The sequence below is a fragment of the Xylocopa sonorina genome, unplaced genomic scaffold, assembly GCF_050948175.1.
Source record: "Xylocopa sonorina isolate GNS202 unplaced genomic scaffold, iyXylSono1_principal scaffold0014, whole genome shotgun sequence".
Classification (NCBI taxonomy): Eukaryota; Metazoa; Arthropoda; class Insecta; order Hymenoptera; family Apidae; genus Xylocopa; species Xylocopa sonorina.
This window is the reverse complement of record NW_027490090.1, coordinates 3,252,004-3,279,796: the sequence shown is the minus strand read 5'-3', so window position 1 is coordinate 3,279,796 and position 27,793 is coordinate 3,252,004. Positions and strand designations below refer to the sequence as shown.

At 44.4% G+C, this 27,793-nt stretch overlaps 6 protein-coding genes across 8 annotated transcripts; 4 read left to right on the top strand and 2 right to left on the bottom strand.

Annotated features, from left to right (window-relative positions):
- Positions 1 to 445: 445 nt before the first annotated feature.
- Positions 446 to 1,033, top strand: LOC143431760 (uncharacterized). Its single transcript, XM_076908703.1, has 3 exons — positions 446 to 572; positions 691 to 820; positions 904 to 1,033. The coding sequence occupies exons 1-3, from the start codon at positions 446 to 448 to the stop codon at positions 1,031 to 1,033; spliced, it is 387 nt and encodes a 128-aa protein (XP_076764818.1).
- Positions 1,034 to 2,831: 1,798 nt separating this feature from the next.
- LOC143431705 (thioredoxin-like protein 1) lies at positions 2,832 to 4,543 on the top strand. The gene is made up of 4 exons (XM_076908645.1): positions 2,832 to 2,985; positions 3,304 to 3,571; positions 3,962 to 4,245; positions 4,308 to 4,543. Exons 1-4 carry the CDS (start codon positions 2,888 to 2,890, stop codon positions 4,519 to 4,521), a joined length of 864 nt encoding a protein of 287 aa, XP_076764760.1. The 5' UTR covers positions 2,832 to 2,887; the 3' UTR covers positions 4,522 to 4,543.
- A 322-nt stretch (positions 4,544 to 4,865) lies between these two features.
- Positions 4,866 to 10,073, bottom strand: LOC143431724 (mediator of RNA polymerase II transcription subunit 16-like). Its single transcript, XM_076908667.1, is given in 13 exon segments — positions 4,866 to 4,989; positions 5,053 to 5,198; positions 5,256 to 5,365; positions 7,145 to 7,358; positions 7,423 to 7,569; positions 7,630 to 7,804; positions 7,876 to 8,083; positions 8,148 to 8,475; positions 8,540 to 8,943; positions 9,015 to 9,261; positions 9,320 to 9,518; positions 9,637 to 9,783; positions 10,002 to 10,073. Coding segments are annotated over 13 exon segments (2,511 nt in total). The 5' UTR covers positions 10,064 to 10,073.
- Positions 10,074 to 10,804: 731 nt separating this feature from the next.
- Positions 10,805 to 19,177, top strand: LOC143431834 (transmembrane protein 94-like). The gene is made up of 27 exons (XM_076908787.1): positions 10,805 to 10,954; positions 11,347 to 11,560; positions 11,633 to 11,767; positions 11,904 to 12,040; positions 12,115 to 12,308; positions 12,364 to 12,834; positions 12,912 to 13,073; positions 13,147 to 13,250; positions 13,330 to 13,424; positions 13,489 to 13,726; positions 13,922 to 14,032; positions 14,207 to 14,300; positions 14,378 to 14,595; positions 14,661 to 14,896; positions 14,968 to 15,092; positions 15,153 to 15,301; positions 15,560 to 15,607; positions 15,980 to 16,114; positions 16,344 to 16,487; positions 16,555 to 16,699; positions 16,759 to 16,967; positions 17,804 to 17,978; positions 18,076 to 18,321; positions 18,390 to 18,627; positions 18,711 to 18,804; positions 18,878 to 19,039; positions 19,098 to 19,177. The coding sequence occupies exons 2-27, from the start codon at positions 11,397 to 11,399 to the stop codon at positions 19,168 to 19,170; spliced, it is 4,302 nt and encodes a 1,433-aa protein (XP_076764902.1). The 5' UTR covers positions 10,805 to 10,954; positions 11,347 to 11,396; the 3' UTR covers positions 19,171 to 19,177.
- A 697-nt stretch (positions 19,178 to 19,874) lies between these two features.
- LOC143431759 (GPI ethanolamine phosphate transferase 2, catalytic subunit-like) lies at positions 19,875 to 23,822 on the bottom strand. Its single transcript, XM_076908701.1, has 16 exons — positions 23,766 to 23,822; positions 23,545 to 23,702; positions 23,283 to 23,478; positions 23,006 to 23,215; positions 22,754 to 22,945; positions 22,328 to 22,670; positions 22,065 to 22,261; positions 21,756 to 21,995; positions 21,512 to 21,678; positions 21,254 to 21,438; positions 21,043 to 21,196; positions 20,684 to 20,978; positions 20,451 to 20,617; positions 20,197 to 20,389; positions 20,018 to 20,134; positions 19,875 to 19,973 (listed from the first exon to the last, which is right to left on the bottom strand). The coding sequence occupies exons 1-16, from the start codon at positions 23,820 to 23,822 to the stop codon at positions 19,875 to 19,877; spliced, it is 2,970 nt and encodes a 989-aa protein (XP_076764816.1).
- A 2,158-nt stretch (positions 23,823 to 25,980) lies between these two features.
- On the top strand, positions 25,981 to 27,310 carry LOC143431839 (uncharacterized). 3 transcript variants are annotated; one of them, XM_076908793.1, is made up of 5 exons: positions 25,981 to 26,027; positions 26,285 to 26,505; positions 26,576 to 26,663; positions 26,738 to 26,968; positions 27,159 to 27,310. In XM_076908793.1, the coding sequence occupies exons 2-5, from the start codon at positions 26,291 to 26,293 to the stop codon at positions 27,270 to 27,272; spliced, it is 648 nt and encodes a 215-aa protein (XP_076764908.1). In that variant the 5' UTR covers positions 25,981 to 26,027; positions 26,285 to 26,290; the 3' UTR covers positions 27,273 to 27,310. The 3 variants fall into 3 exon arrangements, with proteins under 3 accessions (XP_076764908.1, XP_076764909.1, XP_076764910.1); XM_076908794.1 differs by having other exon boundaries at positions 25,984 to 26,058; XM_076908795.1 differs by lacking the exon at positions 25,981 to 26,027 and adding an exon at positions 26,113 to 26,129.
- Positions 27,311 to 27,793: the final 483 nt, after the last annotated feature.

Below are 27,793 nucleotides of genomic sequence, written 5' to 3'. Positions count from 1 at the left end.
CAAGAATATAACCTATAACACAACACTCAAAAGGATTACACAATTGTATGTGATAATTAATTAAAAACATTGCATCACTCGATGAATATTTGTTATTATATAACCAGCTAATAATTAACGCTAACGTATAACCAATCTTCCAGATGCAGTTTACTGGCAATATTTCAATGAATTAATAAACTGACGCATCAATCGAGGAATAATCTAATAAGAATTGCTAAATTGTTGCGCTGCAAACTTTCGAGAGAGATCAAACTTCAAACTTGCGAGATTACAAACGTTTCGTTACCAACGAAGACCGTTTAGAATGCCAGCGCTCAGTTTTAAGTTTCTCAATTATTTAATTTACATCTTTGAAACTGCTTTCGATTTATAAACTCCAGTTACCTAGAATTATTTTCGTTCTAAATGAATTTCTAAAGTATGCGAATCTTTTATTTTTAATATGGAAAAGTATAGCGCATTACGCAGCTTTAAACAAAATAACAAACATCGTTTGATATCAAAATTCAATATAAAACGCATTCTAAAGAAGCCAGCGTATAAAAGAAAATTTCCTCGTTCAACTCGAGGTGAATGAAATTGAAATAAAAATCTTTCGCTTGCTATATTGCATCCTTGATTGTCAAACTATACATTAAATAGCACAGCGATGTGTTCGTTGCATTACAAAAAATATTTCACTTACAGAGCACACTGAATTCGACAAATATCCGTACGAAACGACCTGTCCGAATTGCTTGAGCTATATAGAGACCAAAATTTACCATTTTAATACTGGCGTGACTCACGCGATAGCTGCAAGTTTAATTCCTGTTTGGTAAGCACTCGCATCGCTCAACGAAAGTTTCTTCGCATCAAAAACTGAGTTATTTATGAGTAATAAGGTTTTTCTCTTCGCAGTTTGTGTATGATACCGTACTGCTCGAACGAATACAAAAATACGGCGCATTATTGTCCCAGATGCAAGATTTACTTGGGTACCAACTACGGGAAAGGAAGAAATATTTTTTTCCTTTGCGCTACGAACTAGAAACCCTGAGACATGGATATTCTCAGCGTTAATGCTGTAGAAAAGTAAAAAAAAATAGAAAATTGAATTACAAATCGAATTAAAAGAGAACTGAGTCTTATATACAGATATATTGTTTCACTGTTTCGATACGGTGAAGTTATTTTTGTAATTATGTTGTCACGCATCAAAGTATTGGTTCGCTTGCGATCGAACTAACACATCGATGTCCGAAGCCCCTGTTTCATCAAAATAATTGATCGAAGTACGTTAATATTTAGCGTACGACCCATTCGATGCTAGACAAACTGAAAACGTTTTATGTTGTGACTTGTCGATGCTCTATTTTAAGTTTATACTTACTGCGCAGCAAAGTACGAGTTTTCTCATAGTCCCAGATGCTTGCTACGAGAAATATCAAAGTTGACAGTGAACGAGTGGACTTAAATCTGTCGTACTCAACTTAAACAGAGACCAACGTGAACTGTTACCACCGAAACCTCACAAACATCCTAACCAACAAGATTATAACCTAACTTCCTCTGTAAAAGAGTAATAAAGATTATAAACAGTATATTTGAACTCTAACAGAGTCTGAAATACAAAATACAAGCAAACAATACCACCACAAGTAACGCAGAGCTTCCTGTTACCTACATTTTTAGGTTATCTCTTAAAACATTCTCTCGTAAACAAATAACTTACGATATCGCCTCGTCGAACGAACTGTATCGAAAACATGACTTACATCTGCATTTTAATACCAGTTTTCTACGTAACCTGCGCGAGAGATTTCTAATCGCAAGGCAAACAATCTCGATCACCTGTGGCATTCGATAGAAAGCTGGTTGTCTTCGAGGTTAACGACAGCATTTTCGTAAAAATACACACTTGCTTATAATAAATCACAAAATAGGTCAACGAACACATAAAAAGAATAATATAATACTGGTTTGCACGTTTTTATGTCATTAGAGAGTCGCATGTTCTAAACTATTTACCATCGCGTCATTTCTTCGTGCGCATGCGCACTCACGATCCTCTGCACGCGTACGCATCGCGAGTGTTCAACGCGCGCATGCGCACTGACGATTCTTCGCGAGCGTCTACCAATCGCGTGAGTTCTCAGCTCGCGAATGCGCACTGGTGATTCTTCGCGAGCGTCTCTACCAATCGCGAGAGTTCTCAGCTCGCGCATGCGCACTGATAATTCTTCGCACGCGTATCTTCCAATCGCGTGAGTTCTCAGCTCGCGCATGCGCAGCAATAATTCTTCGCAAACGAATCTACCAATCGCGTGAGTCCTCAGCTCGCGCATGCGCAGTAACAATTCTTCGCAAGCGTCTCTACCAATGGCGTAAGTTTTCAACTTGCGCATGCGCACTGATAATTCTTCGCACGTGACCTATCGCGAGAGTCCAACGCGCGCATGCGCAGTAATAATTTCTCGCGAGCGTCAACCAATCGCGTGAGTTCTAAGCTCGCGCATGCGCAGTAATAATTCTTCGCGAGCGTCAACCAATCGCGACAATTCTCAACTCGCGCATGCGCAGTAATAATTCTTCGCGAGCATCAACCAATCGCGCGAGTTCTAAGCTCGCGCATGCGCAGTAATAATTCTTCGCGAGCGTCAACCTATCACGTGAATTTTCAACTCGCGCATGCGCATTGACAGTTTCACGTGTCTCACGTGCCACATCAGTGCGCGTTCTCATGTGAGCTGCGCAGGACGTCCCCAGAGCTGTCTCTCAACGCGAAACAGCCATAAAGTTGAACGTTGAATGTTCGTGAATATTCAAAGTGCCAGTCATTCAACATCTCACACAAATCGTAGCTGCCTTCACTAATGTTGTATTAAACCAATTAGAGACTACAATGGGAGCCGTACGCGTGATCAAAGAGGACAGCCAGTTTTTCGGAGAAATTGCCAGCGCTGGCGCGAAATTAGTCGTAGTCGATTTCACAGCGACATGGTAAGCTATTTTCGAGGTTAGAATCTATCCAAACACAAACTCAAACAATTCCATCATTTCTTACTCTCACTAACTCTCGTATCTCTCGTTTCACACATTTAACCCTGAAACTTTGTTAAACGACAACAATTTCCTTGTAGAATCAAGCTTGACTTCAATGTTTACACGACTCTGTCCATTGGTACGTTATTTACACCTTGATTACACCCTCTGCGAGACACTCGTCCACTGTACAATCTCGCATTTCACAATCGTCGAGCAAAACAATGTATTTAATGCATCAACGAGTAAGTTTCTTAATGTCGTTGTAATTCACAGGTGCGGACCTTGCCAGAGAATCGCACCGGTGTTCGAGCAGCTGTCCCTGAAATACCCGAACGCAGTGTTCCTGAAGGTGGACGTGGACAAATGCGCGGACACAGCTGCGATGCAGGGGGTGAGCGCGATGCCGACGTTCATATTCTACCGGAACCAGACCAAGCTGGGCCTGTGCCAAGGCGCCGACCCTGTCGGGCTCGAGTCCAAGATCCAACAGTTCTACAGCAGCGGAGAGTCGGACGACTCTGAGAGTCCTGTGTCCGGACATGTACGAAATAGTGATAACGCTTACTATCATATCTTCGGAATGCTATTAATTGTCGCTGTTCTGTACTTCTGGAATAAGTACCAATAAAAGCAGAGAACTTGCGGTGACCCTCCTTCAGCAGACGTTAACAACAGGAGAACGATTCGAATTGGACGTCTCATCGCTTGCATGTACACTTTAAATACCCCAGCGTAGAATCGAATTAACTCATTATTATAAAACACAGAAGACTTGTATCGCATTTGGACAATTCTGCTCTCAATAAAAGCTCATTCGTTTATATATATATGTAGAAGGAGCATATATACATATATATATTCCCCTGAACGTCTGTACCCAACTTCGTCTCACACGATACCACCAGAACGTAAGCTCGATCTCTCGTTACAGATGGACTTGACTACGTACATCTGCAAAACGAAGTGCGAATGCCTGAACGAATCGGATGACCACAATCTCCAGCAGTGTTTAAGCGCAGACGATGGATACTTGGAGAGCGACTGCGATGAACAGCTGATCCTGTCCATAGCATTCCTGCAGGCTGTTAAAGTCCACTCGCTGAAGATCAAAGCGCCCAAGGACAAGGGGCCGAAGAACATCAGGCTGTACATCAACCAACCGAGGACAATCGACTTCGATATGGCTGACTCGAACACAAGCGTTCAAGATCTAACGTAAGACTCTCAATTATTGCCACTGCGTTGAGTGTTAGCTTAATGATTTGTTTTCTGCGTAGACTGTCAGCGGAGGACATCGAAGAGGGCAACCCAGTGCCTCTGCGCTACGTAAAGTTCCAGTACGTGCAGAACTTACAGATATTCGTGAAGGATAATCAAAGTGGCAGTGAGACGACAAGAATCGACCATCTGGCTGTGTTTGGCTCTCCGGTTCTGATCACAAACATGGGAGACTTCAAGAGAGTGATCGGTAAGAAAGGAGAGAGCCATTAGCAGCGTTTAACTGCGAACAGATCACCAAATGCTGGATGTTACTTCGAATAAACTCTCAATGGCTACCTTCGAACTGATCGCTCTTGTTCGAAGGGGCTTGGTATTATTTTTTATGCGATCACCAGTTACGAAACAAAAATAATATATGTATATCTGTAATTGTGAGATCGAATCGAACGAGTTGATCTGAGAAATTATCGTTTTGTTTGTATAGTTCAGAAACTGAGCGCAGTTGTTCGAGCGAGAGCCTGAAATACAAAATGATTCGATGGTATTATATATCAGAAATAAAGCTGTTTAATTCCATCCGCTGTTATGTACAACACACTGCAACGCTGCTAAATCTACGGACAAGTCTTGTGAATCCTCCAGATGCCACCGCAGCGACAGGCTCTGGCCCACCGTTGGTCCCAGGCCCTGATCGCAGCTGTCCTGGTCATGTTCTGGACCTGAGCCTTTCCGCCACACCTGAAACCATCCACACGTAGCTCGCTAGAACCAACGCTGGCCATTCGGAGGGGAAAATGTTACCTCGTGCACTGTTTGACCAGCAGCGGCTGCTTGCCAAGGTACAGATGCCTGATGCCGTCCACAATCTGTCCGCTGTGCATGCAGCCCTCGACTGGATTCAATTCTGGCACGAACAACAGCTGTTCTGGCTCTATGCCGTACTCTAACTGAAATTTACAGAGATTTAGCATGGTGCGAGAGGATATTTCTCTCTGCGTCTTTACCTGCAACGGAAAGCTCTGGTAGAAAAGCACTGGCGTAGCTATGGCAGTTACGCAGTTGCCCTGGTGCAGCTGCGGTATCATTATCTGATTTGGTAACAAGCAACAGTCATCTAGAAAAATGATTCTCTGTCTCAGCGTCTCTTTAAATCCACCTCTTCATCCGTAAACTCTTACTATAAGGTCTCTCGCTTGCGCTTAACAGTATCTCTAATTCTAATACTTAATTTAAAAAATATGCGTATATGTGTTAGTAATTGTTTCGTGGAATCGAAGAGCGTTTGGCTAAATCTCGAACAGAACAACTTTCTCCTCCGCAGTTTTGCTCTCCTCATCGCAGGAGCTGTTCTTCAGCACCAGGATAGGCTTCTCGCTGGTCAAGTCCACTGACCACTCCTTAACTGGCTCAGCGGTGGGAGTGATCTGTAAAAACACTTCTGACTTCTCCTCCTTCGGACTTCCTACGTCAGCGATGAAGTAAGTCGTCTCAGGCTCATCGCTGGCTTCGTTCGGGTTCTTCTGAGGGTTCTCCTCTGCGCTCTTCTTCGTTGGTGAGAAATCGTGTGGGAAAAAGTGTCTTGCGCCTTCAGGATTGCTTCTTCTGTTCCTCTCCGCCTTCTCAGCCTCTTTGATCAAGTCGATGAAGAACAGCTCCCTCGGAGACAGAGATTCCTTGGGTGATTTGGCATCGTTGGCACTCTGCGGAGTGATCTCCACCAGTTTCAAGTAGTCCTTCATCGATTCTCTGTCATGATTTCCATTATTTCCTCCTGGTTCCTGCGTACGCCTCTCTTCTTCGTTCTCAGAGCTGTCTTCCTTGACGTTGACCCTGCCAACGTGTTCCACATCATTGCCAGAGCTGCGACGATGGATCACAAGGGGAGGAAGATCCTTGTGCCTCCCAACTTTGCCCAACGTAGGCTTGTCCAGGGTGTTCGTGCTCGATGGAGCAGGTTTATCAGAAGTTGGCTCGCTCTGAGGCCCAGTCTGCCTCGTGTCCTTCGATCTCAGGTTGTCAGGCTGGTCGTGGCTCCTGCTGGCCAAGGTCAGAAGCTTCTGCGAGTCGTTGGTCCCGTACGACTGCAATATTGGGTCATCGGTGGACTTGGTCTTCGAGCACTTCCAAATTAAGAAGAGACACAACATGATGAGAATCCAGACTAAAAAGGCGATGGACCAGTACAGAACCAGCCAACCAGTCCTCTGCGAAGGACGAGCAATGACTACGCTCATCAAAGGAGGCGTCAGAAGGAACCAATACAGCAGAAAGATGCCGCAAGCTATTACGCAGAATATGGTTAGTCTGTAGGGTCTGGGGTACGGACAGCACCCTCTTGGTTTACTGTCCTTCGCCAGCAGCACAGTCTTCTTCAGTGCCACTGAGTTTGTATGCTTCGCTGCGAGCCTTTCGCTCATCTCGAAATCAATTTCTTGCAGCTATGTACAGAATCTGCTCTCGAACATGTGTCCCCTTCAGCATAAGCTCACCGTTGGTGAATGAACAAGGCCTGGCGCTCCTTTCGATCAGTCCAGGAAGTGGTATTTTATCTCACTTCCTACCAATCAACAGCGCAGCGTGTTTTTACTCGACACCACTACGCCTGCTCCTCAGCGAGTCTCTCAGTCCCAAAATAAATTTATTCAAATTATTCCAGAGCGCTTGAGCATCCCACGTATCTCTTCGAATGCAGATTTGCCACTAACGAAGGGGAAAAAAAATCTGCTGCTCCTTTCGAACAGCCCAGGATGTGGTATTTTATCTCACTTCCTACTAGTCAACGGAATGCGATAAGATCCAAACTTACTCATACGATTCACACACGAATAGGTTCGTACGTGTTGTTCGACTGATTAGAGCAAGGCTGATAAGCAGCGAACAAGAGGAAGCTCACCGATCAAGCCATCGTCCACCTGCTGAGCCTGGCCATCACCGTTGGGCAGCACCAATTTAGATAACAGACGAAACAGCAGCGCCAGCACATCCAGATTGTCAGCGCTGCGAAGGAACACTGGCAGACAGGATGGGCGCAGCAGTCCCCAGATTCGAATGATCACCAGCAGCTCCCTCAGCGTGTTCAACGCCTTGTGATCCTTCAGCAGCTCATACTGCGATTAATAGAAATTGTAATCAATGGAACCAAAGATCAGTCGTGCGACTTAGAATACTGACTCCGCCAGACTTCATCTGCAAGCGCTGCTCCGGAAGACGAGCCAGGAGGTTCAGAGCCAGGTCAGCGACCCACTGGATCAGCTGCTGCAGCGACTGAAGGGTACTTGGCTCTACGGTGAACTCCTTCGGGTCCAGATGCAGGAGTACCTGGCGATTAAAGGGACAGTCGCTTATTAAGTCCTACGCAGGGGTCAATTTCGCTTCTACCTTGTCCACATCAGTGATCGCATCATTGATCACAGTCGCTAAACTCTCCGCTGGACCCTTGTCATGAGAAATCAGGTCTGAGGGACGCAGCAAGGACTTGAAGGCAGTCGCCACAGAATGTATCATCAGCAACGAAGACAGATCAGCTGCTTTGCTTTGTCCGGAGACCAGCATCCTGAAAGCAAACCTCAGTCGGTCCCTCTGGCACTCTCAAAGGCGCAGCACCCTTTTTGCAAGCTACGAAACCTGTACAGCGATGTCTTGATGCACAGGAACTGGATGTAGTGGTACTGCTGGATCGACTGGAGCTGCCTGTTGAAGGAGACGTCCAGCCTCTCGCAGAGTGGCTCGATCATCGAAGACTTCAGGCACAGCAGTATATCCAGCCAGTCTAATCCTGTTACGAGGCAGTACTCCAGCAACGTACAGGCGTAGTTCAACGTCAGGGATGAGCCTGAAAAGTCCAGGGTCTTACGCTGCGTCTCTGCGCCCTCTGATCCCCTGTGCACCCAATTTACCTCCGTCAGGCAGCAGTTTGTACAGATACAAATTGCCACGAGTGTCGCAGGCAAGGAGTACGCAGCCCAGCCAGGAGAGATCTATGCTCGTTATGGAGACGGAGGACTTGAAGTACTTGCTGTTGGGCTCTTCGGGCCTCCAAGCCATGTTCAAGGAGGAGAACGACAGCTCTTTCAGGCAATCTCTGCTCAGACAGTACACAGAGGAGTCCGTTAAGGCCACCACTACGTAGCTTGGAGGTGGCAGAGTGGTAACGATGGACAGTCTTGTGGTTGCTATTGCTGTAACGGGTGACTGGCAGCGATACTGGGACTGGTGCTGCCATACCTGGCGAATGGGCCCAATTAGACCATCGAAAGCCAGCGAAACTGACTCTAATTGGAGTACGAACCACTACAGTCTTGAACGGTTCCAACGTCTTGGGTTGAAACAGCTTGTGGACCGGCTGCGACTTCTCTCTGAGCTCCCAGACCTCTACGATGCCCCCACTGTCGCTGTTCACAGCAATTACCAAGGAGTCTGCGTCCTCTCGTACTACGAACTTCAAATGGGTCACATTGGTGTCTACGAGAGCAGAAATCTTTTATATTAAACACGTAGAGCCTTCGATTAAGCTACGAAGAAGTTGTTCCAGCTTACACGTGTTGTCCTTTGGTGCTCCGTCCTGCAGAAAAAAGCTGGGAAGCGCCTGCGAAGTGATCGAACACTTGTCATCGTTCTTACGAACCAGCACTCTGTAACATCTGATGGGCAGACAAATGTTTCCGCTGCTCACTGCGACCAATATGTGACCGTCTGAAGGAAAACTAAGTCGTTACAGAGTTTGCAGCAGGTTTTAATTCATCGATGGACCAATATCTGCTTACTTTTGCCATAGCACAGGTCTACGGCTGTTATTCTGTGCCTCGTACTGCCCAGACTCTCCGTAGAGGAGCAGACGGGGTTCTGAAAGTCCCTCGTTATCATCACAGCGCCCACCATGCTCGTAGTCGACACCACCAGAACACCCTCCGCAGCTCTGCCACCGAATTGCCTCACAGACGGAGCGAAGGGCAGATGATTGAACTTCTCGCTGTAGTGTATGCTGTCCCTTTTCTCTGTGACGAGTCCAGTCTGAAAGGGCAGATTTGTTCTACGGTTCACTCGTCAGCTGGTTTTTGGCTCTGCGTACCTTCTTTCCATTGTGGAACCAAGCTGCGCCCAGTATGTGCTCACCAACGAAGCAAGTGGAGCCGATCAGTGCCCAGTCGTTGAGTACGTGGTCCTTCAGCATCCACAATTGGACGTTGCCTGTGGAGTCAGCGACCACCAGTTTGTCGCCTGGCAAATCCCACTCCAGAGCTGTGATCGTGTTCCTGTTCGACAGCACTCTGATGGCGCGCAATGAAATTAAGCGACGTTGAGTTATAAAAATGGTATTTGGTTTCGGAGAGTCGCAGAGATTAATTGAGTTTGAGGCATTAAGTTGTTGTTCGAGAGTATTCGTACTTGTGAGCGTGCCAGGGCATGTTCAAGTCGCAGACGTAAACGTGGAAGCCCCATGTCTTTCCGCTGTTGTCGTCCAGCTCTGTGGTGGTGGCGAAGGCAGCTATGTTGCGGCTGGACAGCGTGCAGAGCGATTGGCCATCGTACAGGCTAAAAATTTGATTACTCAGGGGTTGGCGATGGTTTTTTGGTAATTAGAAATTGATGCGGTAGGGATTAGAGCGATAGAAATCGTGGCGATGCAAGCTGAAGCGATAGAAATTATAGCGGAGGAAATTGAAGCAATAAAAAGCACAAGAATAGAATTTAAAGCAATAAAAATCAAAAGAATAGAAATTAAAGCATAGAAATCATATACAATAACATACCTTTCTTGATTAATAAACGGCTTCGCACTCACTCTTCTATTCACAGTGTACAACAAATCCATTTCTAGGTTAGGTTACTCCTCAATTACATATTAATATTCATCTCGAAGGTAAAAATTATTTTATTAATACTGGCATATCTTCTTACGAGAGAATCTCAGCTGTGAAAATAAAAAAATTATTTTCAATGGAGTAAGAAAATTCAATTTTTTCGATTTTTAGGTTATACTTACATTTCAATCACAAATTAAAGTCGCATCCATCTGAAAATTGAAAATTACTTTATTATAACAATTTAAACAAGAATTCCAATCGTAAAATTTAAAAATTTTTGCGATGTATTGAGAAAATACAGTTTTTCGATTTTTAGGTTAGGTTGTTACTCAGTCACCAATTACAGTCAAACACATCTCAAAATCAAGAATTACTTACTTAACACTCACGAATATTCACACACACCAATTCCAACCCCAAAAACTAAAAAATTGTCTCAAAATAACAAGAAAATTCGATTCACTCGATTTTTAGGTTATACGTACACTTTAGTCTCCAATCGCATTCATCTTCCAGTTACATTTACCCTGCATCACGAAAATACAAATTTTTCCATTTATCTCGCGAATATTTTATTTAACACGCGAGAATTTGAACTGTGAAAGTAAAAACAACTTTGTTTATACGCGACGACGAGAGAAGATGGCGATGCAAGATGGCGACTGATCGACGCGCGCGACGTGCGCAGACATCTTGCGCATCACGCGATTACGTCACTCGCCGAGTCGATACGTCACGAGTCGAGCGCGTTCAAGATGGCGGCTCGCTCGAGTACACAACGCTCGCTGCTCTGATCCAGGTCACTCAATTATGAAGCTTCGCGGATCGCTGTTGATCGCGCGAAACACGTGGACACTCTGAAACAACCAATCGCGTATCGATTTGAACAAATAGAAACGGTACGTCGAATTTTTCCAGCGACTTGTGCAACTGTCAACGCAACCTAACCTCACTTCGTTTGTTTTCATTTTGCTTCGAGTGTATTTGAAACTGATTGCTTTAATGAATCGTGTTTCCTATATCTATTAATTTTTAATTCTTGCTTGTTTTAGGTTATGTTTCGTGGTTTATGGATGGATTGTCTGAAATGAGTTTTTTTTGTTTACGTATTTTTTGTTTTGGTTTTTTTATAGGTTTTGTGATGTGTTGGTGCGTATGTTGTTGTTGTTTGATTTGAACGTTGATATTTTGTATTGTATTACGTTTAAATCCTTTAATTTGTATGTTCGAGTTATCTCGAGTGCATTGAACAGTCGAAACTGGCAATTTAATTTTTATATCCACTGCGCAGGTGAATCTATGAAACACAGACCAATTTGATGACCCCGCAATACGAGAAAAATGGATGGTAACCAGGAAAAAGACTGTGCTTCCAAGCTACGAGAGAATGCGAGCAACAGATCTGAGGAACCGCTAGGATTAAGCACAAAAACTGCACTCGAAACCTTGCAACGAGACATTAGAAGGGTCTTGGAAGAATACGAAGAGGACTTCAAGAAGAATAAGTAATATTATCATCGCTATTGATGCTCTTTCTATTAAAAAACAAGTTTTATATTCTTTTGGATTGCGCGCAGAAAGTACAAAGCTTGGCTGAAGGACACCCTGCACCATCGTAGCCAGTACACGACTCTCTGTTGGACCTCAGCGATCGCTCTTTTGATCAATGCGATTATCCTTATCATTGCATTCTTTACGATAAACGATATGTGGTATGAAATAATCGTTTCTACTTAACGAATGAAAGAATCTGGTATGATACAAGTAGATCGAAGCCTCTACTACGCACTGATAACATTTTAACAGCATACTTCGATACTTTTCATTCATGATTTTCCATAAACGCAGGTACCCTACACTGCCTTACGAAGGACTGACCGTTTGCTGTTTGGTGGCGTTGAACTTCATTCTGGTTGTATCGGACAACAAATTACGCCACGAGGAGATCCCATACAGGATACGAGTGCTTCTCGATCAGCTGGAAGGTACAAAATCACCCAAACAGCCTGTTAATTGCCATAAAAACCACTTCCGTTGGAACACATCTCACCCATTGCAGTCGCTAAGAATACTTGCCAGTGGGAGCCGAAGAACTACCCACACTTGTGCAGTCCGCTGTCCCCTTGCTTGACTCTGCAGTGGACCTTCCGAGATGGCCACATAGTCAATTTACCCTGGGCATTGCTGGTCGCTGGCGACATTATTGTGATCAAGCCTGGACAGCAGGCTCCTGGCTACTCTGCGCCTTACGATGTGAGTTCCATGGCCTCATCCGCTTCAAACGGAGGCTAACGTAGAGTATTCTCAGGATTCTGAGGCACCGGTGCTGCATGCGAGGGAGATATACAGCCCACAGGTCCACAGTGCGAATGAGATCTTCTCAACGCCACAGGCAAGAACACCGCTGAAGAACAAGATCTACAAGCTCCAGGAGACTCCGTACCTGATGAACCTGAGGATGGCGCTCGACCAGGCCCTGGACAGGCCTGTCACCTATCACAATCGCAAGAGACACCTGCTGATGATCTGCTGCATCGAACAGTTGGCTTATCCGGTGCTACTGATCATTGTACTGATTGTAAATCTGTTCCGATACCTGTATGTGTCTGAGTATTTTGGTGTCGGATACTGGAACGAGATGTTCCTGCTGCAACCGATTGCTATCAGTATACCTTTGCTCCCTCTAGTGTTCCCAACTTGCTGGATATTTCTCAATTGCTTTGGCATGGCTCGTTTCAAAGCCCTGTTCAAGCTCTACCAGTCGTCGAAGAAGCTTCAGGTGAGTGCGCCTTGGATTTGAAGGATCGCAGAGCTAGATCTGGCTTCCACGAACTCAGAGCTGCGTTAAACTTTCAGTTCGTGGACCCATTCGAAGACGCAGACATCTCTGGGCCCAGCCATCCGGAGGTGGTCTACAATTGGCTGGAGCTGAAGCGTTACTTCTTTAATATCCTACTTGGTAAAGAACACATGATGTCGAGATCCGCGAATATACTGCATGTTTTAGGATCAGTCACGGTACTTCAAGCCACAATAACGATTTAGCTAAGCAGACGTTGAAATTGGGATGTGTAATTGGGACCATTTCCAGGCGCTGTGCTGCGTAGACAAGAAAGGGATCCTCTCGTGGCCAAATCCCACTGCGGAGAAGGTGTTCTTCCTGAGGAACGCCAGCACTTTGTCCCCATCGTCAAGGTAAACAGCTGATTCCTATGATATTACTCAGTTACGAAGCCTGCGGAGGCTCAATCGACTTCTGCGATCACTTTTACAGCACTGGCAGTCTAGACAGGACCTCCGAGCCCCAATGCCAGACCCAAACGGAAGACTCGAAACAGGATTCCAATAAAACATCATACGTGACTCATGGTAAGAAGAAAGCGCAGCATAATTGTTGAAACGCTGCTGGTTCTAACCAGTCGAATGGCTTCAGATATATCCCATTCGACCGCTGAGGTCCTGGATCTGACCCATGACCATGCGTTGCCCTTCCGTCTGCAATTCGATGACCATTCCTGGAGGCAGCACTTGAACTCGTTGAAGCCTCTGGGCTTGGCGATCCTCTTAAACACCTGCAACATGGACACGCAGGAGCATTACATGCAGTTCTGCAGCCACGTTACCTGCGAAGCTTTGTACAATGAGAACCTTGTGCCAGTTACCAACAGACGGTATGTCCTCTGGCTCTGTTTCTTGCGCGTCTTGGTCATTTCGCATATCATCTCTCACCCTGATCCTCAACTGCGCACTAATCGTCCCAAGTAGCTAACTGCGCCCCAGTGTTGTTGTCACTGCGTAATCCCAAGACAGTCCGTAAGGTAACGCCAGTCCAATCACCAGTAACGTTGATCATACACATTTGTCAGCAACCAGGATCACAGCGTAGAGGATAAGAGTGGGTGTCGAGCGAATGGTACGGTGCAAAGTCGAAGACAGGGGTATTTAGTGGACGAGTCAGGGAGCCTTGGTCATACGTGGTCAGTCCAACCATAGTTACTCTTAATCCTGCGTTTACTTAGAGTTTAATCGATTCGTATTGGGGGTGACCGTGCCACCCAACTCGTGGGACTCTGATCTCACTCTTTTCTGTTCCGCTCACCTCTGCCATTCGCCAGCAGCCCCGTTGAAGCTTACGCGTGTGATTCGTCTAGGTGTTTGTGTGAGCTAGCGAAGCAGATAGGCTTCCAGGACCAGGCGCAGAACATATTCCAGCTGGAGCAGCAGTTGTCCACATTCAGGCACGTTGTAAGCATCGTTCCAACCATTTATGCCTCCGTCAGCCTCTGAGAGGTGCGTCTGAACTTCTCTGCGCCCTGTTGCAGCAACCAGAGATGGTGCGAAGGGACATAAAGTTCGCAAGGTCCTTGAGCATCGCCACGAAGCTCAAATTCCCCTTTCCTCACATGGTCGCTGTGGTGGTCAGAGAGCGCACAGGTGGTGGCCTCCAGTTGCTGACGCAGGGCACAGCTGACATCATTCTGGACTCGTGCATCGAATTCTGGGATGGCCATGACCTCTGCCCCCTTTCTGCCTCCGACAGGTACCCAACGCAGCAATCTTCCTCTGCGTTTGCTCACTTAAGCTCACCGCCTGCGTACCTTTCAGGAAAAAGGTGCAGGACTTCTATCAGAGGACCAGCCTGACATCGTACTGCACTGCGTTCGCATACAGGCCACTGACTCGTGGCATCAGCAACAAGATGTCCAGGATCTACTTGGAGCTTCCAGCGGACAGCAAACACCTGTACGCCCCCCACAGAAGTCCTACGCCTCTGCCGTGGGACTTCAAAAATGTGCTCGATCCAAGAATTAAAGGGATACTAGGACAGTTTCACTCGACTGGTAATTATCAGCTACGATAGAGCCTCGTCTGCTACATCAGCCACCAATATTGCTCGTCTGCTTCCTCGCAGACTCGTTGCTGTGCAATGAGAACAAGGATGACAATGTGAGCGATGTGGACAGCTGCTTCGAGGTCCAGTGCAACCAGGTGTTCATCGGTATGGTCACCATGCAGTACCAAGCGCAGACGGATATGGTGAGAGCCTCTCAGCTGTTTTATTGAGCCATCGCAAGAGTAATGCCAATCTTTCGCCAGGTACAGCTAATCGAGCAGCTGGACAGAGCCTGTATTCGCTTCGTCCACTTCAGCAAGGAGAACGAGCTACGCTCAAGGGTGTTCTCAGAGAAGATGGGCCTGGAGAGCGGCTGGAACTGCCACATATCATTGCTCAGCGAAAGAGCCAGGTATCGTACCAGTTTCTCTCCATCGATTCTCAATCAATTACTTCGCTTCGCTTTCCTTCGCTTTGGGACTATTCGAAAGAGTTCGAGGCATGTCCTCGCTGCGGAGAATATAAACCGAGTCCCTCGTCATTAATCTGTGTCGTCTCTCAATGTTCGCTCACTGTCTTAAAGTAAACGCTGGCGAACGGACAGAATAAATTCACTCTATTCGACCGGTTCAGACTGACTGCGAATGTAAACTGTGCATGTACGTTGCAGGAGACAGCGATGGCTGGAGAGATACCCACACATGACCCCATCGTATATGTTTGTCTATACCTACTTCTTTCGTTACTTGTTCGACTGACTCGCATGCGCTTTACTTGACCATTCCTCAGTACGCCCACCATCGAATGCCACTTTCTGACCCCTGCGCCTTTGGTTCTGATCAATTCTGAACTCCGTAGCCCCTGTCGAGCCATGCGTTTCATCCACCAGCCTCCGTACGAGTTAACGTTTAGCCAAAGTTGAGTTGGTAGTTACGAATGAATGGTGTTACGCTGATTGTCCGATAGCTTTCTCATGGCTAGACCCCAAGATTGGTCCCTCGTACACCATCGATCACACCCTGCGCACACCTCTGTTAATATTATACGAGCTGCATTAATTAAATGTATGTAACTAACACGCCAATGTTAGGTCGGAGAGTCCAGTGGGTTGGTGGGTGAGCCAGGCGGCAGCCATGTCCTCACCCACACCCTCCGCCCAATCTCATCAGCATAATTGCTCCTGCATGGACGAGGCCAGCCACTTGCTTAATCGTGTCTCTCTTCGGTATGTTACTTAATACCAACTTTTATCAGACGTAAACGCTTGCGCTGCCTGCGATTCAGAGTTGATACGCTTTCGCTTAGTCGTACGAATGCCAGAGGCAATTTAAAGAGCATGCGATGCAGATCTCTGCTGCGCTGTGTCTGTGGCCCCCCAACGACTCTGTCCTGCATGAGCGATGAGCCGTACAGCAGGTGCTCCACCCAACGACTCAATCTCTTACGCATTCCAGCACCAATCTGGACAACAGTCGTGCCATGAGCATGTCTGCGCCCAGCGCAATAAACACTGACTTCTCTACGGTGAAGTTCGATGATGAGACCACTGAGTGGAACGACACTGGAACGTCTCAAGTGAAGAGCGCAGTTAGCCACAGGTTTGTTGTCTCAAGGATTTTGCCCAGCGTTGGCCAGTTTCTGGTGACTCTGGTGATCGATTCGCAGGGAACAGGATACGATGAGGAGCGAAGACAGTGTTCTGGTGCAAAGCGTGGACCTGGGCTCAGGACAGGAGGCGTGGAGGTCTCTGAGCTGCCTTACGGACAGTACTGAGCAGAGCGCACCTGTGAACTTTGATCTATCGAACAGAGTAAGCTCGTTACCACTTATTCTGCTCCGCAGAAGACTTGTATCCTCATTTATTCCTAGGCGAAGCTGCCCAGAGGCATCGACAAGATCAGACCCCATATCGAGTTGATAGACAACGTGCCTCTGCTGGTCTCTCTGTTCACCGACTGCAACACCACTGTCACCAGAGAGATGTTGCACATCATGCAGGACTACGGAGAAGTTGTATGCGTGCTTGGCTCCTCAGCAAACGCTGAGAACATGCCCATCTTCATGCAGGCTGACGCTGGGTAATTTTCTCATTTTTTAAAGAACCGACTGCGAGCGAAGCTTTCGAAAAATGTATTAAATATAAAAGATCATTCAGCGATTACAGTTTTTCTTAGATACAGGGGTTCGATAGCTTGTACTGTACACAGTGTCACTCTGAAGCGGAGCAGAGATTATTGGGCGACAGAGCAGTCGTATCCCCTTCGAAACTGGCTCTACGTGCTGATACGACATCTGACTTGTCGTACGATAGTCTGTCTTGAATTTGGTCCTCCAAAACCCACATCTTTGGGCTCTACGAGCACCAAGCGCTTCGAGTTTCTTGTAAGACTGTTTCATCACCGAGTTGCAATTCATTGGTCTCGAACAAGGGATTTTCTTGGCGCAAGGCTTGTAGGATGCTGTCTTAACGTATCCAGGGTTCGAATAGGATGTTTCGTAGACAGTTACCATATCGTGGCTCCCATTGATGGACAATTGTGGTCTTGGAACGAATGGTTCTCGTACGATGCCAGTCGAAGGTTGATAAGAGAGCTTGTGCATGGTTTCGAAGCAGAATTTTCCAGTTTTACCAGCTGTTCTTGGCTCGTAACTAATTCTGGGTCTAGGAGGGCCATCGAGCTTCATGTACGATGAGCTGTATGTGGTTTTGGTCTCAATTTCAGGAGTTGCCTTCTTGCAAGGCCTCCGTTTAACTTGTCGCTGAATTTTTGATGCGGTTTCAAGTTGTCTGGACATAATCGTAGCAATTTAGCTTCGCTCGGAGCTGGATCTTCCAAAATCAAAAGGAACGTCAGGCAACGTTCAACTATTTCCTGCAACGTTCAAGCGTAAACAGACTGATCTGCTCTTTCAGAGTTGCGGTGGAGCCACTGTACCCACAAGTCTGCCAGAGGGTTCCAGTGCTGACGCCAACAACCGAGGACCAAGGTCTGTCCCCGGTGGACCTCAGCAGAGCTCTGAACTCCATCGCCTGCTCCCTGAGTGTCAGACGAGAGGACCCAATCGCAATATTCCATCTGATCATGGAGGTGAGCTGCGATTCCCTTTAAAGGTCTACGATTGGGAATAAACCGCAGGAATAATGCATCGCCCAGGCTTAATCAATGATATCGAATGCAAATCCAGGCTCGACACTACATGACCTGCCTCTGGAACTGCGTACAGTTCTGGCTCTGCTGTACGGTGACTCTCTCCTTCGCTCAGGCTGCGTCTTGCTTTCTACTGCTGCCGCCTCTGTTCTCAGTCGATCAGATCCTCTGGCTGTGCTGCTTAATCATTCCAATGCTGTCCATATCCATGATCGCCACCCCCATGGACCCAACAATCATGCAGCGAGCGACTGGCAAGAACCAGTGCACCGTCAGTGGCCAGGTAACAGCACAAATCTTGCCTCGCTTCGCTCAGAACACCAATTTTAGGGTACGTTTTGCTCTACGCAGGTGGCACTGTTCGTCCTCTGGTGCTACGGCAGCAAATTCCTGCCAACTGTTGTGACGATTGTCCTCTCCCAATGCATTTCGCTGCTGACGCTGTGCCCAACTTACACTGCGGACTCGAAATGCCTGTACGTCTACCCTGACGCCCAAGGCGAAGTCTCCTGGGGTGGCTGGGGCGACAAGCCCAACATCATCCTGGTGATACAGCACTTCGCCTTGTCGCTGTTGGTCTTACATTTAGGTAAATCCTCTGTCGCACCCTGCGTTTCATTCTGAAATGGAATCGACTGCGTTCAATGACTCTGAGCTCTGTTCTTGGTGCAGTTACGATATCCATAGGGTTCGTACACAGAGAGTACTCGATCTGGAAGAAGCAGCCCTTTAACAACTTCGTATGGTTTCTAAGTGCATTTATAGCGTAAGTTAAGAAACCGTGGACCCTCTGAAAACCTCTGTCGTACCAGCGTTTCCATTGGAGTTGCGCTTTTCAGATTATGCGCACAAGCAGCGTTCTCTGGCACAGTGTTCTGCAAATTCTGGCGAGACGAGGGGCAAAGTATGCAGGATTTTCCTCTCCACCTACCCCTGTTCTTCCTGACTTCGCTGCCGTTGATCTTTCTGATCAACGAGCTGATCAAGTGGCAAGAAATCAAGTACGTTGGCTGCGTTTTGGTATTAAGAAGCTTGTGTTAATCCTTCGCCACCTTTCAGGATAAACGTAAGGTACCAGAAGAGGGCACGACTGGAGTTTGGCACCAAACTTGGGATGAACTCACCGTTCTGAGCGATTTCTCTCTCGAACAAACTGATCGAAGGGTGATACGGAGTTGAACTTGATCGAAGGACACTGCGTGGGTGTGTACATACGTACGATGGGCTAACGATGGATCGTAGAGGACTGAGACACTCATGTTTCGCATAATAGCACCATCGTCTTGAGCTAGACTCTACGAATGGCCAGAATGTTTAGCGTATTTATTAGAGAAATAGTATACGTCTATTATTCGGTGTGCGTATATTATTTTTGGACAGAATGGCGAACGCTGTAATCTCCTGTACAAATACGAATGGTAATGTGAGCTACGTTCCAATCGTAGCCACTGATTTCATGGACGATTGGGATTTAGGGACTCGTTTAAGGAATATTCTCCTCTCCGTTCGAATCGAGATCTGTTTCGCAATGAAAGAGCCCTGCGAATTGGAGAAAAAGTGGTGGCGAACCACTGAACGAGGAGCCACAGCTCTTTCGATGGGACGGTCTTAGTATTATTCGTAATAAACATTTTCTTGCGTTCCTATAGATAGTATTTCAATTTTAGAAGCCTGGCTCAGCTCGTAGACATCCGTACGCAAGGATGCCAGCTCGAAGCATCATCCTGCGCAACGGATAGCTGTTACGATCTGTAATTAGCTAGCTGTTAGGCGATAGTCTGCATGTACAGAGACGTTAGGGTTCGAAGGCGTCCGGTGGACTTGTACCAGCAATTCTCAGCTTCGCCACTGTTTCGTTTCGATGATCAAAGCTGAAACAACTTTGCGCGGCTGCCCTTTCTTCGAACGTTCGCAGTTCTCAGTTAGGATGTTCGACTGCGAAGAGGAAACCCAACTGCGTACGCTGTTTTCTGTACAACCTTTTGTATGTTTGATTTTTTTATAGGGACACGATTGTAAAAAATGGTAATTGACATCGAAATAAATCTTTCTCTTCGAAACTTGCTTTTACTGTTCCGTCGAAGCGACTTTACAAGCTTCGAAGGGAAGAAAATTAGGATTAATCCTTAAGATTGCCTATCGCCTTGTCCAACGATACCAGAAACAGCACAATCAATGTGGTAAAACAAATAATAATGGAATGCGCAGTCTCGTACAGCAATTTTGGTGAGAATACTGACCAGACGAACAAATGATGCCGCTGTATGCTGATTATAACAGTGTACAGAGTTAACGGCAGCAATCTGCAGGCGATATAAGCTCTACTGACTCGTACGCAAGCTTTCTTGAAGCTAAAAAGAGAAACGAAAGCGTTAATGAGATGAAAGCTTGAGCGAAGCTTGAATTACTCACTCGTAAGGCTCATTCTGTACGATGTGGTAAACGAGCAGTAGATAAGCTAAAACTGGAGCAGCGTAGGTGTTGATGATCAACAGCGAGCCATTAATTAATGGCACGTAAGACTGTACGCCAACGTAGCCAGCAGCTACGTCAATAGTCGCCAGACTATTCGAGTTACCCTGCGAAACATTGGTTTTCCCTTGAAATTTTAGATTATTTTCCATCGTTGGACATTCGATTGCTACCTGATAGAAGTAGAACACATTTCCAAGCCAATTGTACAGGAACGTAGCCACTCGATGCTCTGCGTCTTGAGTTATCCCACTTGCAACGCTGCTGAGGATCACTTGAAGAGGCAAAAGCGCCACGTTCTGTGGCTGATGCAGCATAGCAGCCATCGTAATCCACATACGTAGAATAAAGTACAGCGTAGGCCTCAGAAAGTCTGCTGCGCTGCGCTTTCTCCTCACCAGAGAGTGAGCGTAGTTCACAAAGTGCATCGCAAGCACCAGCCAGAAGATCTTCGCTCCGTACGATCCCCTGTAACAAAGCGTAGGGTCTTTAAATGTACGTTAAACTTGCAGCATGAGGTCGGAGAGCTTACACGGAGTGCTGGTTGATTGGTGCTTCCAAGACGCTGTTGTTTTCCATGTGGCGAAGGTAAATACAGATACTGGCGACAAAATTTAGGATTAACGATTGATATTTGTACTCTTCGTCGCCACAATTGAAATCGATGGACATTAAAAGCGCAAGACCTAAAAGAATTGTTTTCAGAGCGATCCATGGCTGCGTCTAGTCATTTAATTGATTACCAGAGACGAGAACGATGGTCATAGCCAGCGAACTCTCCTGTTCGATCAGAAACGCAGCAATATCAGGAAGATTGGCGTACTTGTCCCCCGTACTGTTCAATTTCCTGAGTATCCTGTGTGCTGCGAGCAGCAGCGCAAGCTTCAGGCAATTCTGGGCACACGAGCACCGCTGGCAATCCTTAGAGCTGGAATTTTAAGTCAACGTTGGGTGCGTTCGGTGATTCAAGGCTCGATGGGGTTTCTTACGATTGCAGGTGCAGAAAAAGTGTTGCGATGGAGTCGTAGAGCAGCAGCGCAAGGATCGTGGCCCAATAGAAGTACCAAGTCTGATGTTCCTCCTCTACGAAGCTGCTTCCGCCAAGGCTGATCGCATGTATCAAAGACCCCAGCGAAAAGAGCCATATTTCTCTGCGATTGTCCATTTTCTGGTTCATAAGAAGCAATCGATTCGTAATACGTTCAGCAATCTTTCATTCGAAGTCTTGCGTTGCTTTCTTTTTACCTCGAACGATAAAAAATTGTAGCTTTCGATGCCAGCGAGTAGAAAAGAGTTTGCGATCAATATTACAGGCAGTAGAATCATGAAAGCGATTGAATTTGTTGATCGTAGCAGTGATACGTCCTCAGATTGCCACAGAAAATTCACCAGCGTCCAAAGAATCAAATTTGAGAGCAGAAAACATCCAACGTTCCTTAATTTAGCTGGCGCAGAGGACATTCTGCCCATCGAGATGCAAGTAATCTGAAAGAGCGAGTCGTATGCAGTAACAGCTTCTTATAATTGACCGTTGACTTCGATTCTGACTCTTACGTGGCACAGAAACAGCGTAGCCATCATTATTATCTGAAAATCATACTTTATTGTGCTATTTATGAGCAGTTCTTTCATATTCTGCAATGCGAGTCTGTACGAGAGCACAATATCATTGATCGTGTCATTCGGATGGTCTCTGGAGTTCAACCAAGCGATATGAAGCCTCATCGCTTCCAAATACTTCTCGTACGCATCTGAAATCATCAATAAACTTATTATAGACTCGTACGATGAGTTAGAAGTCCAATCGAGCTGCTCACATTCAGATTCGTAGCCAGCGAGCCTTTTAAACTGCTCGAACAGCTGTTTCGAGTTGTAATAAAGGAGAAACAGCTTCTTCGATGCAGGCAGATCGTACAAGGTGTCCAGAAAGGCTGTTCCCACGTTGGAATGTGGTATCGGAAGCCCAAGAGCCATGGCCAAGGTAGGCGCAATGTCTATTTGAGATATCTCAACGAAATGATCTTCGATTTGAGCACAATCGCCACCGATAGCAATTAAAGGCACTGTGGTCTCAGATATTGTCGAACCGCCATGACCACCTGAGTCCTTCATCCCATGATCTCCGCAGATAATGAACAGCGTTGACTCGTTTCTCTGATTCTGCGAATAACAAGTTCAAAAAGCATAGAAAACAAGGCGTAGCTTGTATTGAGGATTGTTTAGATGCTTCGCTTCGCATTTACCCATTCGTGGACCCTCGACTGAATTCTTCCAATCACTGCATCCATTTCTGCAAGCTTCGTTTCGATCAGAGGACTGAACGGTCCTTGCACATGACCGATGTGATCAAGTCCTAAGTAATGCAACACCATTACGGACCAATCTGTTCTGTCGTACAGCTCATTGTCCAAGTGTCTGGTCACATTGTCGTCCACCTGAATCGAAGAACCACTTTGTATCTCAATCGTAAACTGAAACGAAGGAGTTTCGAGTACCTGCGTAAAGTCTGTGACTACGAATGATGTTGTACCATCGTAACGAGCGAAGATTGAGGGGAATAAGGTGATCCATGTGTCGTCTCCGTAGAATACAGCCTCGTGACCAGCTCTCTTCGCCTGCAGAAGCACGCTGTCCCCAGAAACTGGCTTCGCACCAAAGTTTAAGACCACATCGATGAAACTTGGTATCGTTCCAGTGGTAATCGCCTGGATTGCGAAGAATCTGAGTTAAAAATTGGAAAATTGTGCTGCAGGTTCAGCGATGATGTCTGACCTTGATTCTGGGCATCGTCACAGTCGGTGGCTGCACTCTGGTTCGCAATAAACAAGCAGACGAGTTTAGTAGAGCACTCGTTACTGGCATCGAAGCTATTCCTGTTGGTCCCACAATAAAATCCCATCGCAGAGCATCGATTATCATTAAAACCAGTCTTTTGACCATCGGTTGGTACAACGTTTCTAATTTTATCCTGAAAAATGAAACGTTAAGTGATCGTTGGAGATTTGAGGCATTTTTCGTGGAATTGAGAACTCACCTGGCATTTTCTATCGTTGTTGGTATATCGTCTTGAGTCGATACGCTGTTATCGAGGTTTACCAAGGGAAAGAAGCCGTATAGGAATAACGAGATGGAAAAAGGTCCAATTAAGGCAACGTAGAATAGCGTAATTGTGTTTTTGTCCATTTTCTTTTTCTGAAAGCGAAGAGATGGAGATTAGAGGATGGTTTTGAAGAATGTTTTTAGTTTGGAAATTACTGTTTTAATTTTGAAATTGTAATTTATTTTGCAGAAATAAATTAGTATAATTTTCATGATGATTGATTATTTTTTATTTTGTGAATTACTGTTTTAATTTAGAAATAGTAATTTATTTTACAAAAATTAATTAGTGTAATTTTGTTGAAGAAAATGTTAGTTTTTTGAGATAAATGAGTACTTACTCTTCATATAACCTAAGATTTCGAAGCTAACCTAAAAGCAAGAACAGAATTCGCTGATTTTTTTATTTTTGGCTATTTTAATTCTCATTTTATATTTTACGTGGAATTATTTAGTGAAAATGCAGTCGAATTTTGCGAGCAAATAATTTTCACGCGATGAATTTTTACTTTTCTGCAGTCAAAGCTCGCGTTCTTCCCCATCGCAGCTGTTTTACTTAATTCTACAGTAATTATTAAGTTTTTGTATATTTCGATAGCTTTATTGTAATTTATAGTACATTTCAGTATTTTTCTTACAATTTCTTGTATATTTTAGTAATTTTATTGCATTTTCTTGTGTATTTCAGTAGTTTTATTCTAATTTCTTTTATATTTCCCGCTTTAAAGGTTAGAGAGAGAGAGATATACGCGAAAGCTGTAAGAAAGAGTGAGAGAGATGATGACGTCTCTATTGGACAACACGTGGCGCCATCTTTTGCGAAGAGTGCTCGGATTGGTCGCACATTTTTATCGACAGTGAAGTGAACTGGGCAAACACTGGCGCCATCTTTGCGAAAAACACTGAAACTGGTCGATAATTAGTTTCACTATTTTGCTCAGAGATGGCGCTAGTAGTTCTTAAGTAGTTCACTTCGCTGTCGATAATAATGTGCGAGCAGTTTGAGCAGTTTTCACAGAGATGGCGCCACGTGTTCTCCAATAGAGCCATCATCTTCTCTCTCACTCTTTCTTACAGCTTTCGTATATATCTTTCTCTCTCTTACCTTTAAAGTGAGAAATATACAAGAAAGTAGAATAAAATTATTGAAATATACAATGAATTACAATAAAACCATTGAAATATGCAAGAAATTACAGTAAAATTATAAATGTTACTAAAAGTACTATTTTCTAAAATATTATTTTGCAAATTTCCAAAGTATAAATGTTTCTAAAATATTATTTTATTCATTTTTAATGTATTATTCTGCAAATTTCCAAAGCAAATGTTTCTAAAGTATTATTTTATTAGTTTCTAAAGTACTATTTTGCAAATTTCCAAAGTAAATGTTTCTAAAATATTATTTTATTAATTTCTAAGGTATTACTTTTGCAAACTTCCAAAGCAAATCTTTCTAAATCATTATTTCCTAAAGTATTAGTTTGCAAATTTCTGAAATAAATATTTCTAAACTATCATTTTCTAAAGTACTATTTTGCAAATTTCTAAAATATTATTTTGCAAATTTTTAAAGCATTATTTTGCAAATTTCTAAAGTATTCTTTTACAAATTTCTAATGTGTTATTTTGCAAATTTCTAATGTATTATTTTGCAAATTTCTAAAATATTAATTTGTAAATTTCTAAAATATTCTTTTGCAAATTTCTAAAGTATTCTTTTACAAATTTCTAATGTGTTATTTTGCAAATTTCTAATGTATTATTTTGCAAATTTCTAAAATATTAATTTGTAAATTTCTAAAGTATTCTTTTGCAAATTTCTAAAGTATTCTTTTACAAATTTCTAATGTGTTATTTTGCAAATTTCTAATGTATTATTTTGCAAATTTCTAAAATATTAATTTGTAAATTTCTAAAGTATTATTTTGCAACTTTCTAAACTATTATTTTACAAATTTCTAAAGTATTCTTTTACAAATTTCTAAAGTATAATTTTGCAAATTTCCAAACTATCATTTAACAAATTTCCAAACTATTATTTAGCAAATTTCCAAACAATTATTTAGCAAATTTCTAACTATCATTTTACAAATTTCCAAACTAATTATTTCTAATTTCGGGGAAGTCCACCACAAACTTCAATGCTACCAACCAGCAGCAACTTTGGTCCACTCGAACTAGTGCCCTTAACTTACCCTAAAGCATTAAACATTTTCTGTTAATCCTCACATTCCGTCCCACAATCTCCTCCTTTTTGATCCCTAAAATCAATCCACAAATTAAAACCTCGACTTTCATGAAAATAATATTAATTACAGATCTCGATGCGCGTGTTTCGTTGACGAAACTCGAGCCCAAGAGTCGATCAATAAGTGGACGCGGGCTTTATTTTACCTAGCAGAGTCCACTCAGTCAGTAAGCATCCTCAGCGACGCATTATGTTTCGGTAATCAACGCAGTTTCTTCGTTTTCGTCTCTAATTTAATCAGTCCTCTTATTTAACTAATTTAACAAACCGTGAGTACCATCAGTAAACTTAATTCCAGAGAAAAAATTTCTTTCCACCTAAATCTTGAACCTGCGAACACAAATAACACATAAATTGATTAAACAATTAGTTTGCGGCTGAAAATATTCAGAATAATACTCACAAAGTGCTGCGATCCTTTCAGAGAAAAATGGTAACGTTAGACGAGAGCTGGAAGGAGGCAACCGATGGGTTGGACAGCGGTGTCTGTGATACGTGGCTGGCGAAGCTGCAAGAGGCTTACTCGGAGGAGAAGCGCACCTACCACAATTTAGATTCGCTGCGCGACAAGTTCAATTGTTACTACGAGATTAAGGACAACCTGAAGAACCCGCAAGCTGTGCTCCTTGCCTTATTTTTCCAGAAGTAAGTAACGTCGAGAGCACCGCGAGGAGGATCCAGAGACTGTGTCGAGTAAACTGCAATTGTGTTATAGCTTTGAATATGATCCCAAAGCTTTAGATGGCGAGAACAAGAATTTAGAGCACTTCAACGCGTTCGCCGACGAGGCTGAGATCCCTGCTGTAATTATTCTGTTTTCCTTCGACGCTTGCTTGATGATGATCAGAGAAATGTACGTTATTTTCTGTACACGCAGGATGCGCAGCTGAGAGAAGAGACCTGCGAGCTTCTGAAAGTGGCTGCAACGCACAGCACGGATGCACACAAAATCGGAGGCGCCTTCGGTGGTGAAGATGCTCATTACTTTCTGGATTTGGACATGGCTGTGCTGGGCTCCTCTCCGGAAGCTTACGCTGATTACAAGGAGAAGATACGGGGAGAGTATTCTTTCCTTAGCGAGCCAATGTACACTGCGTTGCGTTTAAAGGTAACGCCAGCCTCTATTAATTACGATGCGCTGAAGATTTATGCTAAAACGTAAACTGCGCACCCTTTATTAAGCTGAGAATAAAACTGAAACATCAAATTTAAAATAGAAGGGACGTAGACTTATTTCTACAGTATTTTCTGGTGCGTCTTGTACATTGTTTTCTAATTAGTTTTTAATTGTATATCAGGTGTTGCAGAACTTCGTGCAGATCCCAAATATCTTCGCCACGAAGGAGTTCCGTGAGAAATATGAGGAGCAAGCCCGACAGAACATCCAAGCCGAAGTTGAATTGTTGTCTTAATAAATTAATGACTAATTAAGGAATTTTATGGAGCGACGGATGTATCCTTGTTGTCAGATATGTTTATTATTTAATGATTAAATGGGAGAACGATTTTCGAGTACCACCAAACTCTTTTACCGTAGACTTTGGTCACCACGTAGAGTGAAGGTAGCACGAATGTATATTTTCTGTATTAGCATCCACTGCGATGACAACGTCGCACAGAAATGTAATATATCGTTAGGTATCAGGTACATCCGTGTCCCACGTTTAGCATTAAAACTGTTCGAGCAGCGTTGGAGTTCTCGTAACGAGAGAAATTGCGAAGGCAGACCTTCTGCTGTTGAGTCAACGACACGAATGTATATTTGTACGCTACTGTGGCTCTGTTTTAACATTTCCACATTCGTTTATCGGTTTACTTTTTTTCTGTAACGTGTTTCCATTCGGAGAATAAAATGTGCAATTCCATTTGGTCAGATTCTTGTACTAACAATATGAATTGTCTTATACGATAATTGCGAAAGGTGTTAAGGAAT